Here is a 16215-nt window from a genome sequence, read left to right on the forward strand (position 1 = left end):
GGAAATAGAACTGCCTTATGATCCAGCAATCCCACTGCTGGGCATACACACTGAGGAAACCAGAAGGGAAAGAGACACGTGTACCCCAGTGTTCATCGCAGCACTGTTTATAATAGCCAAGACATGGAAGCAACCTAGATGTCCATCAGCAGATGAATGGATAAGAAAGCTGTGGTACATATACACAATGGAGTATTACTCAGCCATTAAAAAGAATACATTTGAATCAGTTCTGATGAGGTGGATAAAACTGGAGCCTATTATACAGAGTGAAGTAAGCCAGAAGGAAAAACATAAATACAGTATACTAACGCATATATATGGAATTTAGAAAGATGGTAACAATAACCCGGTGTACGAGACAGCAAAAGAGACACTGATGTATTGAACAGTCTTATGGACTCTGTGGGAGAGGGAGAGGGTGGGAAGATTTGGGAGAATGGCAATGAAACATGTAAAATATCATGTAGGAAACGAGTTGCCAGTCCAGGTTCGATGCATGACGCTGGATGCTTGGGGCTGGTGTACTGGGACGGCCCAGAGGGATGGTATGGGGAGGGAGGAGGGAGGAGGGTTCGGGATGGGGAACACATGTATACCTGTGGCGGATTCATTTTGATATTTGGCAAAACTAATACAATTATGTAAAGTTTAAAAATAAAATAAAATTAGAGGAAAAAAAAAAAAAAGAATATAATAGTGAGATGTCAAGATTTCAGTAATGTACAATATAAAATGCTAGATGGGACAGCTGATTATTTAGGCTGAAGCAAGTATTTCAAAGTATTTGAAATTATTTCTAATCACTCTTTAGTTGTGATAGACTGCCCTACTCAGGAACTATTAGAACTGAGACCAGGCTTGTCCTAAGAGGAATTAAAATGGCTCATTCCCTTGTTGTCATTTGGAGTGGAGCTCCTTGGTGTCTCTCTCCTCTACCCTCCCTTTCCTCTGCTCCTTGTGTGTACACCTTCGGCATATCTATTATTGGGTTATCCTAGATGTATTGAAATGATCACTTAGTGTTTCTCTTCCAGTACTTCGTCATGACAAGTGCTCATCTTACTTGCCCAGGTCCAGGTACATAGTAGACTCTCAAAAATATTCATTATTGAATAAAATTACATTCAATTGCTAATTGCTAGTCCTTCACCAGTCTCCACTCCATCTCATCTTTCGCTCCCTACTCTCCACAATACTACCAATAATCTTTCTGAGTCTTCGGTCTAATTATGGCACTCCTCTGCTACACTAAAATATAAGAATATTTATGGAGTGAATAAATATTTTCTGTTGTTGTTGTTGTTTAGTTGCTAAGTCATATCCAACTCTTTTGCTATTCCATGGACTGTAGCCCACCAGGCTTCTCTGTCCATGGGATTTCCCAGGCAAGAATACTGGAGTGGGTTGCCATTTCCTTCTCAAGGGGAACTTCCCAAGCCAGGGATAGAACCTACATCTCCTGCATTGGCAGGCAGACTCTACCACTGCACCACCAAGGAAGCCCAAATATCTTTAAAAAAAAAAAAAAAGACTTCTCTCCATCAAGAACCCAGGTCAAGAAAAAAAAGAGGGGGGAGGGTATTGGCATGAAAGGCACTTGACTCCAGTTCTACAGAAGGTGAAATAAGTAGGTTCTCTCAGTCTCTCAGCACAAATTGGTAGCTTTCACCGAATTATTTTATTTTAGTATTTCTGTGGGCTCAAGTCAGATAATAAACATCTTAAGGTTTAGCTTCTTAAATGCTACACTTGGCTGTTTTCTCTAGGATTTACAGTGAAATGGATTTCATCTGTCAGTCTGTCAACCTGGGAATCAATAAGCTATTCCTTTATACGACGTGTCTCTCAGGCTGTCCTGCCCTCTCCAATCTTCTTCTGAAGGTGGCAACCCCTAGTTCTACACTGTGTTAAAATAATTACAAGTAACGCTGTTGCAAGATGAGATTCAAATTTGCAATAATTGCCAAACTGCTTGTTCTGACTAATGTTAGTAGCCCATTTAATGTGCAAGTGCAATTAAATGTCTTTAATAAGAATCCACCATAGTTTTAGCATTTTAAAAAGCCATATAAAAAAAGTACTTGGTAAATGTGAATTTCCTCAAATACTTTTCCTATTACTAAATATAAATACCTAGAATTAGTGAAATAAAATGAAATATTTAAATTGATATCATTTTAATGATATGCTCATGTTTAAAATAACTAAAAACTTGCTTTTCGTTCAGCTAATGATAAAATACTCATAAATAACACTTTACACTTGCCTTATTCCTCATACTAGACACGTATATGTAGCAATATTTACATGTATACAAATAAGCTGCTCAAACAACACTATCACTTTACACCCATTAGGATGGCTATTATCAAAAAAAAACCCAAAAAACAAACAAACAAACAAAAAAACACAGAAAACAGCAAGTGTTAGCAATTTTAGTGAAGTCATTCAGTCATGTCTGACTCTTTGCGACCCCATGGACTATAGCCTGCCAGGCTCTTCCATTCATGGCATTTTCCAGGCAAGAATACTGGAGTGGGTTGCCATTTCCTTCTCCAGGAGATCTTCCCGACCCAGGGATCGAACCTGGGTCTCCTGCACTGCAGGCAGACTCTTTAATGTCTGAGCCATCAGGGAAACCCCTGTGTTAGCAAAGATGTGGAGAAACTGGAACCCTTGTACACTGCAAGTGAGGAAGTAAAATGGTACAGTCAGTGTAGAAGACAGCATCAGTTCAGTCCAGTCGCTTAGTAGTGTCCAACTCTTTGCGATCCCTAGACTAAAGCACACCAGGCCTCCTTGTCCATCACCAACTCCCAGAGCCCACTCAAACTCATGTCCAACATGTTGGTGATGCCATCCAACCATCTCATCCTCTGTCGATCCCTTCTCCTCCTGCCTTCAATCTTTCCCAGCATCAGGGTCTTTTCCAATGAGTCGGCTCTTCGCATCAGGTGGCCAAAGTATTGGCGTTTCAGCTTCAGCATCAGTCCTTCTAATGAATATTCAGGACTGATTTCCTTTAGGATTGACTGGTTGGATCTCCTTGCATTCCAAAGGACTCTCAAGAGTCTTATCCAACACCACAGTTCAAAAGCATCAATTCTTCAGCTCTCAGCTTTCTTTACAGTCCAACTCTCACATCCATATGTAACTACCAGGAAAACCATAGCTTTGACTAGACGGACCTTTGTTATATCTACTACTGTGGGCAAGAATCCCTTAGAAGAAATGGAGTAGCCCTCAGTCAACAAGAGTCCGAAATGCAGTACTTGGATGCAATCTCAAAAGAGACAGAATGATCTCTGTTTGTTTTCAAGGCAAGTCATTCAATATCACAGTAATCCAAGTCTCTGCCCCAACCAGTAATGCTGAAGAAGCTGAAGTTGACAGTTCTATGAAGACCTATAAGACCTTCTAGAACTAACACCCAAGAAAGATGTCCTTTTTATTCTAGGGGACTGAAATGCAAAAGTAGGAAGTCAACAGATACCTGGAGTAACAGGCAAATTTGGCCTTGGAGTACAAAATGAAGCAGGGCAAAGGCTAACAGAGTTTTGCTAAGAGAACACACTGGTCATAGCAAACACCCTCTTCCAACAACACAAGAGAATACTCTAAATATGGACATCACCAGAGGGTCAATATCAAAATCAGATTGATTATATTCTTTGCAGCCAAAGATGGAGAAGTTCTATACAGTCAACAAAAACAAAACCAAGAACTGCCTGTGGCTCAGATCATGAACTCCTTATTGCCAAATTCAGAAGATAGAATGGTGTTGCTCAAATAATTGAACTAAGAATTACCAAATGATCCAGAAATTCTATTTCTAGGTATATACCCCAAAGAACTGAAAGTAGAGATTCAAACATAATTTGTACATCCATGTTCATAGCAGTATTATTCACAAGAGCCAGAAGGTGAAAATAACCCAAAAGTCAATCAACAGGTGAATGAATAAACCAAATGTAGTACACACATACAGTGGAATATTATTCAGTCTTTAAAAGAGATAAAAATCTAGTTCATGCTCCAATATAGATAACCTGGAAAATATGCTAAGTGAGATAAGCCAGACACAAAAGAACAAATATTATAAAGATTCCCCTTATATATGAAGTACCTAGAGTAGTCAAATCCATGGAGAAGGAAAGTAAAATAGTGACTTCCCATGGCTGAAGGGAGGGAGGAATAGGAATTTATTGTTTAATGAGCATGAAGTTTCAGTTTAGAAAGATGAAAAAGTTCTAGAGATGGATGGTGGTGATGGCTGTATAACAGGGTGAGTGTATTTAATGCCAATGAACTGTGCACTTAGAAATGGCTAAAATAAAATGGTAAATTTTATGTTATATATATTTTATCTCAATAAAAGAAAGTAAAATAAAAATACGTACTTTTAAAGGAAAAAAAATGCTTTCATTGAAAAGGATAAAATTCTCTGCTTTCAGAGTAGAATATTTCAAATTTTAATGCTCTCAGAACTCCTAAGCAAAGCCAGTGGTTTTGTTCAAATCCCTGCCAAGGAGGAAAATGAATACATCCTCAGAAAAGGGGAAAGACTGCATTTGTACCTCAATAAATTTCACTTTTTTAATACTACATACATAACTTTAGTTAAGACATAAGAAAAACAAATAATAAACCAAAAGGGACTTCCCTGGTGGTCCACTGGTTAAGAATCTACTTGCTAACACAGGAGACAGGGGTTCGATTCTTGGTCTGAGAAGATCCCACAGGCCATGGAGCAGCTAACCTGTGTACTCCAACTACTGAGTTATAGAGCCCACGAGCCTCAACTACTGAGCCTGAGTTCTGCAACTACGGAACTAGTACGCCGAGAGCCTGTGCTCCACAACGGGAAGCCACCACCACGAGAGGACTGTGTGCCGCAGTGAAAGGAGCTTCCACTTGCTGCAACGAGAGAAAGTCTGCACAGCAACCAATGCCCAGTACAGCCAATAAAAAATAAATAAAAATATCACACCAAAGAGCAATAGCTTTTACTACTCTCAGTAATAAATCAAGAGATTGTATTACCCATAAAATCTAAATTCTACTATTGTGAAGACAGAACAATTCAAAATAGGCTTTATAGTCATAAGTTTAGAGTTTTAGTATGTTGATTTTAAACAACGTTATATGGTGACTGCAGCCATGAAATTAAAAGATGCTTACTCCTTGGAAGGAAAGTTATGACCAACCTAGACAGCATATTGAAAAGCAGAGACATTACTTTGCCAACAAAGGTCCGTCTAGTCAAGGCTATGGTTTTTCCAGTGGTCATGTATGGATGTGAGAGTTGGACTGTGAAGAAAGCTGAGAGCTGAAGAATTGATGGTTTTGAACTGTGGTGTTAGAGAAGACTCTTGAGAGTCCCTTGGACGGCAAGGAGATCCAACCAGTCCATTCTAAAGGAGATCAGTCCTGGGTGTTCATTGGAGGACTGATGCTAAAGCTGAAACTCCAATACTTTGGCCACCTCATGCGAAGAGCTGACTCATTGGAAAAGACTCTGATGCTGGGAGGTACTGGGGGCAGGAGGAGAAGGGGATGACAGAGGAAGAGATGGCTGGATGGCATCACTGACTCGATGGACGTGAGTCTGAGTGAACTCCAGGAGTTGGTGATGGACAGGGAGGCCTGGCGTGCTGCGATTCATGGGGTCGCAAAGAGTCAGACACGACTGAGTGAACTGAACTGAACTGATATTTAACCTAAGGATTCAAATATTATTTTAGTTATATTGGACCCTTTCAAAAATTGCAATTATTCCAAAAACGTGACAGTTCTTAAATGTATAGACTGTTCTTACTGAGTGACAAGGCTTGACGGCACAATCCCTTCTTCCACACTGGTTGATATCATTCCAGAAAGGACATGGCCTTTTCAGGTTTACCTGCAAAATAAAATTAGAGAAAAGTTATAAAAATAAGAATCTCAAGATTGTAACAGACAGATGTTGAATTATGATACTATAACCTGGTCATGTTATCAGTTGCAATTATTCTACTTCATCCATTTACCAGTTGTCAAGTTTCAGTGATGGTATAAACACGTAGCTGGTCTAAGCAAATTGGTAGACTTGGTCATAAAGACAAAATATGCTACTAAACAGTTCCTGAACAGATGGCAACTGGGAGCCAAAGTAGTTCATGTCATCACTGCTCAACTTAGTCTTTTTTTTTTTTTCAACTCGAAGCCTTTCAATGAAAGTAATAGCTAACAGACAATTGTGAACACAGAGTGTACTGCAGAGTCCAATGACCAGGTTTTCTATACTCTTTCAACAGATATCTCAAGATAAAACATCACAAGTTACTTGTTAAAATAATACTGGTCAGAATAAAGTCATGCTTCTTAAAAATACTTCTTTTTTTAAATTAATTGGAGCAAATCTGATGTTTTGGAATGTTATGAACAACTCATGACTTCGATAACAATATAATAGTTTCTGTTCAGACTTCAATTTAACCAGCTAGATTCCAACACTAGAGTTCAAAACTCAGTTTTTGAAATTAAAAGTATTCAATGGGTCATTTCAGAACCATATGGTTCATTCTTATGAACTGTGTTTTCCTAATATAGCCTTGCTCAATTTTAAATAATAAACACAATTTTGAAGGTCAGTGATTCCTAAGAAAATGTAATTATCCATTTAAGCTTTAAGTATTCCTACACCACCCCACAAATTTTTAAATACCTTGTAATATCTAAAGTAGTCACTTTCCAGGAGTTTTTGAAGTCTTGGGAAAAGCCTGTAGTTATTAAATTTATCAATGGTTTCAACATCACAGGTACAATCATCCAAGTAACCACTAACCTGTTACAAAGAAAATGGAGTATTATATCAAAATATCATAGACGCAACAGAGTTTTTTCCTCACATGGTTATGATAAAAGAGCCCTTTACTCAACCAGCCCCTAGCCTCTTGCCTCCATATAATTTTCTGAGCTGGGAGATGGCCTAATTGAGTAGGCTATTGCTCTTACTATATAGCTATAGGAATGCAGTGGATACCATTTGTAGGGAGGGTGTACTGAGCTCAAAATGATACACATATTCCCAAAGAGGTGGTTCCCTGCAGCCACTCAGTATCCCCACCCCACCCTCCAGACTGACCGGGGGTGGGCTTCTAATCCAAAACGAGTCATTGTCTCCACTCCAGGACCCTGGAATTGAGGCTAAGAAGGAGCGATGTCTCCCCATGTCACTAAAGAAGTAAACTCAGACCATGTTCCATCACGTGAACTGAGGAACACATAAGCCAGCTAGCTGGCAGAGAGAGGAGAGATTCTACAGAAGAATCAGAAGAAGCAGAAGTAGAAGATGGAGAACATATGCTAGCTGAATTCCCTAGAGGTTGCCTGCTCCCACTTCTACCATCTTTCCTGAAGGCATTACCACCCTTGAATTCTTTGAGACCCAGTATTCCTATAATTCAGTTGTCTCTGTCTTTCCTTTTAGTTTCCAACAGGATGTGTAGGTCACAGACAAGGTTGGTGAATGTAAGAAGTGATACTGAATTTATAAGTGAAACAATAATTTGTTTTAAGGATATAACAACCCTCAAATATTGGCCTTGATAAATTTTATAGATTTGAAATAATGCTAAAAATTACTTATCATCAGCAACACTGAGATGGCAAATTAACCCACAAAGCCAATCCTGATCTTCAAATGTTTAAAACCAATGTCCTAATTGTATTTAAGAAATCAAATTATTAAATCATATTATAATCATATGCAGTGGGAAAACATATTATAATCAGACAATGTTATCAATTGTGAAGGTAAAATTCTGAGATATTTATTTGGGATTAGGCAAACGTCTAACAGAATTAATTAAGCATTGCCTTAAATAAGTAAAAAACACATTATGGCTTTTTAAGTAACTTAAAAATTTTTTTTAATATACAGCATGCTGCAGAAAAGAGATCCTTAGACTTTGGCCTGAATATCTGCATTATAAACTACTTTGGATTATATTTCTGGGAGATGTATTGCCAATAAAATAATAACTTAAAAGTCTATTGGTAAGGAAGCAAATAAAGAATAATTCATTGAAATACTGAATTTAGGTGTTCTCCTTTTGGAATATGTAAAATCCTACACTATCTTTTAATTTTAAAACATCACAAAACAGTAAGAGAAATTTTCACCTAAGAAATAAGAATACTCGGAATGATGAGAGCAATATTCAAGAGATAAGTTGTTTGTTTGTTTGTTTTTTATCCAATTTGCCTAGTCTTATTTGTTTTGGACTAAAGAATTCAGTTTCTAGAAATCTGAGCTGCATATTTTGTCACTGTAATAACTATTTTCATTTCATATGCAAATGTGTCCTTGTTTCCTGCTAAAAATTTTCTCAGTATACAATAATCTTACAATAATCTTAGAGTCCTAATTCTGGGTACCAACAAAACAAAAGTGCTTCTGTGCGTGTGTGTCTAAGTTGCTCAGTCGTGTCCAACTCTTTGTAGCTCCATGGACTGTAGACTGCCAGGCTCCTCTATCCATGGAATTCTCCAGGCAAGAATACTGGAGTGGGTTGCCATTCCCTTCTCCAGAGGATCTTCCGGACCCAGGGATTGAACCTGGGTCTCCTGCATTGCAGGCAGATTTTTTACCACCATGAAGGAAGCCCAAAGTGCTTCTAACATAGATGATTTGATTTTTCATGCCTCTTTCTTTTTGTGCTTTCAAGGCAAAACTTCTAAGAACATAAAATAAGCTACTGTTTCTCCCCTTGGATACAAATTATTACACAAAGAATAATACGCCCAAAGGCTGCAAAGGCCAAAGGGACAGGGGACAGAGAGTCACATTAAATCACAGAAGAAAAAACACAAACAGACTGAAGAAGAAGGGTTTGAGGCAATCCATTTCTCCCCCTGAGGAATTCATTTTTAAGGCAAAAAACTATCCTCCTCTCTTTTGGGAAGCTCCCCTAAGGTACCACTCACCCCGAGCTGGGTTAACTGTCTCTCCCAAGAGCTCCCACCACACTCCACATACTCCTACACAAGAATGACCTCACTGTACTGAATGTATCTATATTTCACTCCCTCTCACTAGAGTTAAGAACCCTGAGAGCAAATTCATGTTTGTTCATTTTTGTATGCCTGGGACTGAGCACTGTACTTCTAGAAAGCACACAGCAGATGCTCAACGATTTTTTTGGTTTGGATTGGTGAATAAATGAATGAAAGCTGTCCACTGTCACTGATTCACCGGAGCCCAGCACCGCGCTGCCTAATTGTAAGTAGGCACTTTCATGTCACCTATACTGGAGGTGAGTGCCCCAGGCCATGCCAGGTCAAAGGACAGAAAGGCACACACGGGAGAATGAAAGCAAGCAGCAAAGAAACAAATCTCTGGGTCCAATATTCTGCTGATCACATCCTAATTACAAAGAAAGTGATAAGAAGCTCCAAACCAGAAAGAAATACATGATACCTCCAAAGCAGAGGTGGATTATAGCCTAGAGGCCACTGAGAAGAGAAAGCAGGACAATGGTCGATTCAGAAATCTTCTGCCCCTTACCTTAGATATTAAGTGGGAGGTATTATCAACTACAATTCAGCTCGAAGGGCAGCTAAGGAGGTGGAACAGGGGTGACAGGAGCTTCACTGGATGGAGGAGTCCAGCAAAGGAGAGGCAGGAAGATACTTGGAAATCCAAACCATCTGACTGTTCGGAGAAGCTTGCCAACAGGCAGCAGAACCTGATCCCTGGAAGGAAGTCTAGCAGGTATGATACCAGACCCAGTTCTAGAAATTAAAGAACCATGTATGTTACCAGAACAGTCTCAGGAAAAGTCTAAGGTAGAATTCCAGTTAATGGACCCAGAGCAGAACCTTGAAAATGAAGCAGAGTCCTATTACCTAAACTAAGACCAAAAGATGGGTGCTGATATATAAGAAGGATGGCTTGGTGCTGTCCTTCAGAATGTGCTATGGGGGCATAAGTAACCACTATCATATCTCCCAAAGTGAAACAGAACTGTGGCCCTACCATAAGAATTTGAATTTTTAAAAAAATGCACTCCCCTACCTGCTCCCACAACACACACAAGTGACTGATGAATGCCAAAATGTGCAGCTTGCTGCTCTGGGCTTCAGGTAATAATCAGCCTTGGCGGGGCAGGAGGCCAAATGAATAGGAAGCAATGGAAAGGCCCTTGCTGAGGGGTGGTAGCTATATGGACCGAAGTAGGCCTAACACTATTCAATCCTGGTCTTTTAAGAGTAGGGAAGCCTTTGAAGGCCTTACATTGCTTTCTTCCAAGCAACCCAGCAATCCCCTTCTCCCACCCTCGAGGGGAGGCAGTGTGTAACAACAGGGTTAGCAGGCAGGCTCTGGAGTTAGGCCTTCTAGGGTTGAGTCTCATCCCTGATACTTCTTAGTTGTTGACATTCCCCATGCTTTTCAACCTAATGGCTCAGCAGTAAAGAGTTCACCTGCAATGCAGGATACTCAGGAGACGAGGGTTTGATTCCCGGGTCAGGAAGATCCGCTGAAGGAGGAAATGGCAACCCATTCCAATTTTCTTGCCAGGACAATCCCATGGACAGAGGAGCCTGGCGAACTACAGTCCATGGGGTAGCAAAGAGTCGGACACAACTGAGTGACTAACACTTTCAATTGCCTATCTGAGTACAAAAATACTGAGGCAGTCAAAAAGTTTGTTGGAATTTTTCCATAAGAAACTATGGAAAAACCTGAATGAACTTTTTGGCGAACCCAACAGAATAATAGCTCTCATCTCAAAGAGTTCATATCAGGATAAAATGACCTAGAGTAAAGCCCAGTAAATGCTGATCATTATTATTACCCTCAGTTCAGTTCAGTCACTCAGTCGTGTCCGACTCTTTGCGACCCTGTGAATCGCAGCATGCCAGGCCTCCCTGTCCATCACCAACTCCTGGAGTTCACTCAGACTCACGTCCATCAAGTCAGTGATGCCATCCAGCCATCTCATCCTCTGTCGTCCCCTTTTCCTCCTGCCCCCAGTCCCTCCCAGCATCAGAGCCCTTTCAAATGAGTCAACTCTTCGCATGAGGTGGCCAAAGTACTGGAGTTTCAGCTTTAGCATCATTCCTTCCAAAGAAATCCCAGGGCTGATCTCCTTCAGAATCAGACTGGTTGGATCTCCTTGCAGTCCAAGGGACTCTCAAGCGTCTTCTCCAACACCACAGTTCAAAAGCATCAATTCTTCAGCGCTCAGCCTTCTTCACAGTCCAACTCTCACATCCATACATGACCACTGGAAAAACCATAGCCTTGACTAGACGAACCTTTGTTGGCAAAGTAATGTCTCTGCTTTTGAATACGCTATCTAGGTTGGTCATAACTTTTCTTCCAAGGAGTAAGCGTCTTTTAATTTCATGGCTGCAGTCACCATCTGCAGTGATTTTGGAGCCCCCAAAAATAAAGTCTGACACTGTTTCCACTGTTTCCCCATCTATTTCCCATGAAGTGATGAGACCGGATGCCATGATCTTCATTTTCTGAATGTTGAGCTTTAAGCCAACTTTTTCACTCTCCACTTTCACTTTCATCAAGAGGCTTTTGAGTTCCTCTTCACTTTCTGCCATAAGGGTGGTGTCATCTGCATATCTGAGTTTATTGATATTTCTCCCAGCAATCTTGATTCCAGCTTGTGTTTCCTCCAGCCCAGAGTTTCTCATGATGTACTCTGCATATAAGTTAAATAAGCAGGGTGACAATATACAGCCTTGACGTACTCCTTTTCCTGTTTGGAACCACTCTGTTCCATGTCCAGTTCTAACTGTTGCTTCCTGACCTGCATACAGATTTCTCAAGAGGCAGGTCAGGTGGTCTGGTATTCCCATCTCTTTCAGAATTTTCCACAGTTTATTGCTCTACCACTGCTTAAGTGTTTCCAGTGATAGGGATCTTAACTATTCCCCTAAAGCACCCTACAACATTGTTTTTTTAATGAACAAGATTTAAAAAAAAAAAAAAAAAGCCAAGTTTGCAGTTAAAATTCTCCAAAAATTTTACATCTGTAGCCCACAGAACCGACAATCAAAAGTTAACTCCATTACTTTCTCCATTGACTCTGATTGGTTTGAACCAAATTCCAAAATATAAAAGGCAAGGGAAACGAAAATAACACTGGTCTGCTTGTTCTCAAGTTTTTGGATACAGGTATCCTTTACTTTGCAACAAAAGACAAAATAAAAAACACTATCAAAATAGTTTTTTTTCCTAAAGAGTTTTCTTGTGTCCTAAAAACTTCCAGTCCTACCATAGACTATTATTTTTTTTGCAAAGCACTGTAAGAGTATACTCCTCATACTTGAATGAAACAGCTTTTAAAGTGCTCAAAATGTGCTTTACTTGGCAAAGAACTTTAGTTGCACTTAATGTTACTGAGTTTTGTGACCATTAAAACATACACACAAACACACACACATTCATTCGTTGACAGAGCAGACTGGAACAACTCTGTCAAAAGAAAGCGTAGACGCACCAAAAAGACTCTATCCTGGGTAGTAGGCAATTTTCTAAGGACATAAAACACTAAGAGCAATTTCTGCTTTAAAGTCTTGGTCTTGCTATAACTAGAATCATTGTTAAATGACCCAAAGCATAGCAACCAACATGAAACACACTTTGCCACATGCTTCGTTCAGAAAACGCTGGAATGCAGGTGGCATTCGGAGCCAATGACATCTCTCCAATATAACCTGTTTCAAAGATCCCTCTGATTAACTTTTAATCCTGGGCTTATTTCCACCCACTACCCAACATATTTTCAAGTGTCTTTTCCATTGTCCTGCCACTCTGACTAACACAAACTTTTTTAAATTGACCTGAACAAGACACCCAGACAGGTAAAATACATATACATAGAGTCTATCCACAGTGCGTCCCAAGCAAGAAATAATCCACTTCTGACGTAGCCATTTTGGATTATCCAAACTATTCCCCTTTCATTAGGCTGATGGAGATTTACTGAATTCAAAGAAGTGGACCTGAGTGTTTATTAGCACTAACTATACTGAGTGACAAAACATTCTGAGTATAAAAGTTTACAAACACATTTCTAATTAATTTCACTGAAAAAGGTGTCCATACTGCCTCCATACCTGGCTTCAATATCTCTTCTTGAGATGATTTCTTTAAAATGCATCCTGGGATTCTATGAATTGGGACTAATGTTCAGTTATATTCATTCTCTCTAATGGTGCATAATGAGAAAATAATTGTCGAAAAGAAATAAACTCTGAAAAATCTTCACTTACTTCAAGCCCATACCTGCTACAATACTATTTTAATTTAAAGGAAGGGTGAGTCCTTATTTACAGGATTTTTACACGAAACTGTTCATGTGTTAGACTTCACTGACTTGTATACCAAAAGGTTTAAAAAAAAGCCAATTTTCTGTGTAAGAAAAAAATTTTTTAACATCTTTTAACATAATGATACGAGTGGCAGTTACGAGGGGGATGAGGAATGTACAAGGGAGACTCATAACTTCCAGACAACTGGTCACTAATTGTGGGCAACTAAACCGAAGCACTATTCTCAAAAGAACTTATAACATACAGTGAAAATGGTTTTACTAGGATGTGATATCAACTAACAGGCATATGCAATAACTAAGTTTAAAGATTCACTGGGGGGGGGGGAAATGCATTGGGAGCTATCAACCCATTTTTAATTAAGAATATACTTCAGCTAGTGTAGCATTCACATATTTGCTAAGCACCAATTATGCACCTCATGCGAAGAGTTGACTCATTGGAAAAGACCCTGATGCTGGGAGGGATTGGGGGCAGGAGGAGAAGGGGACGACAGAGGATGAGATGGCTGGATGGCATCACCGACTCGATGGACGTGAGTCTGAGTGAACTCCGGGAGTTGGCGATGGACAGGGAGGCCTGGCGTGCTGCGATTCATGGGGTTGCAAAGACTCAGACACAACTGAAGGACTGAACTGAATTGAACTGAATTATGTATCAGTCTGTGTATTCTGGAGTGGCAAGAATTGATACTAAATTGTAATTTTCTAATTAACTTTTTGATCTCTCAAAGTCTGTTCACATTAGGCCTCAATAAATGCCTGTTGAATTCAGTCCAATTATTTGTAGAGCTTTGCACATACTTCATTGGTTTTCTGAGGTCCAATAACTACATGCTGCTGCTAAGTTGCTTTAGTGTGTCCAATTCTCTGCAACCCTATGATTGTAGCCCGCCAGGCTCCTTCATCCACAGGATTCTCCAGGCAAGAATACTAGAGTGGGTGGCCATGCCCTCCTCCAGGGGATCTTCAACCCAGGGATCACCTGTGTCTCCTGCATTGCAGGAGGATTCTTTCACCCCTGAGCTACCACAGAAGCCCTAAATACATGCTGCCCTGGGTCAAATCAGAACCCTCATGTACAACAAGCCAGGCGCCCACGCAGCAGTGGTGAGGAGTGATGGTGTGGTAACTCAAGGCAGAAGTGGTAAGGACAGGCAACAGGAAGGAAGATAGGGCTACAACTAGCAACAAAAAAAAGAATCAAAAGGACTCTGTGGCCAATGCTAATAGAACCAGAGAAGATTTGAACTTTTATTGCCAAACCTTAGGTGAAAATTTGCTTTTTTAGTTTCCAGCATGGACAGAGGAGCCTGGTAGGCTGCAGTCCATGGGGTCGCAAAGGTCGGACAGGACTGAGCGACTTCACTTTCCCTTTTCACTTTCATGCATTGGAGAAGGAAATGGCAACCCACTCCAGTGTATTGCCTGGAGAATCCCAGGGACGGCAGAGCCTGGTGGGCTGCCGTCTATGGGGTCACACAGAGTCGGACAAGACTGAAGCGACTTAACAGCAGCAGCAATATTTATTAACTAAAACAAAAAAAGAATACTGAGGATCCCCGCCTCTCCTCAAGCCCCAAAGAACATGATTTACTAAACTGTGAGCTCTTCAGGGTGAGAATTATGCCACTGTATTTCTGTATTACAAATTCTCAGATCAATTTACGTTGTGTTTATAAATGTTTGCTGAATGGATCATTTGCACCTTCCCTTTCCTTTCTCCACTTTTAAAATTTTATCTCTCCTTCTGATTTGGTCGATACATAGATGTCGATATGTTTGTCTCCATTTTTCTCTTCATGTTTATTTGTTACCATCCTCTTCCTCCTCTTCTCACCCCCATCCCTTCCATTACGGAAGGTTCCATGACCATAACGGAACTAAGTAAGTTAACAGTAAAATCTACTTAAAAGGAACAATTTGGATACCCCATCCCTCAATGTTATATAAAATGTCGTTTTTATCAACAGAAATCAACCAAAAGGTGACTTTTAATGACATTAAAATATCACATCTCGTGGATGCCAAAAACCTGTACGTTTCTTTAAATATTTTGCTCAAGGAATCCACATGTCTTACTAACCGAAGGAAATAATTATAATAAGCTTGTAATCAAACTTGTACACTGAGGACCGGTCTCCCAATTGGGACCAGCAATACGGATGCCGCGGTTAAAGAGTTCCACTACACTCAGGAAAAGGAAAGGACACAGGGCAACCGCGGCCCCAAAGACACCAGGCAGTTGAGCTTAAGACACTGAAAAGCCACACGAAGCCATCTGAGGGCAGCCCCCTTCAAAAGTCTGTCCTGACCAGAAAGGGTGGAGAAGGGACCCAGCAGAGGCACAGCCCACGCTGTTCCAAGCCAAATTGGAAGTTAAAAAGACCCAGGTTCTGTGAAAATAACAAACTGTGTGTGTGTGTGTGTGTGTGTTCTGTGAAAATAATAAATAGTGTGTGCACAAACCAACTAGGTAGAAACAGACAACGGTGTACCCATACCTCTCGCCCCAAGCCTGATCAGAAGCGCGGGAGGGCGCCCTGACATCGGTTCAGGGTCTTCGGGTGGGGGACCTGCTCACACCAACCCAGGAGAGCTGCAGAGGACCCAGCCCCGGCCAGGGAGCAAAAGCACAAGGGGCTTCTCCCGGAAGGGTGGAGAAATAAAGACACACTTCCCGCGCCCCACCTGCCCGGGCGCGCGGGGCGCAGCCCAAGGCGCAGCCAGGGGTCCCGGGACCTGCAGCCCCGCCGCGCATAACCCTTACCTGGCAGAAGCACCTCTGCGCCGCCGTCTCTGAGGGCTGCTGCTCGCCGTGGCCCAAGCCCAGCAACCCCACGGCAACCAAGAAGCCGATCAGGAAGCCCCA

At 40.8% G+C, this 16215-nt stretch overlaps 1 protein-coding gene across 1 annotated transcript in view; it reads right to left on the reverse strand.

Moving 5' to 3' along the window:
- The window catches only part of ERO1L (ERO1-like (S. cerevisiae)), a 54746-nt gene that overhangs the window by 38098 nt on the left and 433 nt on the right, over positions 1 to 16215 (reverse strand). The window contains exons 2-4 of the mRNA XM_010834611.1: positions 16114 to 16215; positions 6710 to 6829; positions 5822 to 5905 (exon numbers count right to left, since the gene is read on the reverse strand). Of these exons, the coding sequence (XP_010832913.1) occupies positions 5822 to 5905; positions 6710 to 6829; positions 16114 to 16215 (306 nt within the window). The remainder of the gene's footprint in view (positions 1 to 5821; positions 5906 to 6709; positions 6830 to 16113) is intronic.

Source organism: Bison bison, unplaced genomic scaffold (genome assembly GCF_000754665.1).
Source record: "Bison bison bison isolate TAMUID 2011002044 unplaced genomic scaffold, Bison_UMD1.0 scf7180017864034, whole genome shotgun sequence".
Taxonomy (NCBI): Eukaryota; Metazoa; Chordata; class Mammalia; order Artiodactyla; family Bovidae; genus Bison; species Bison bison.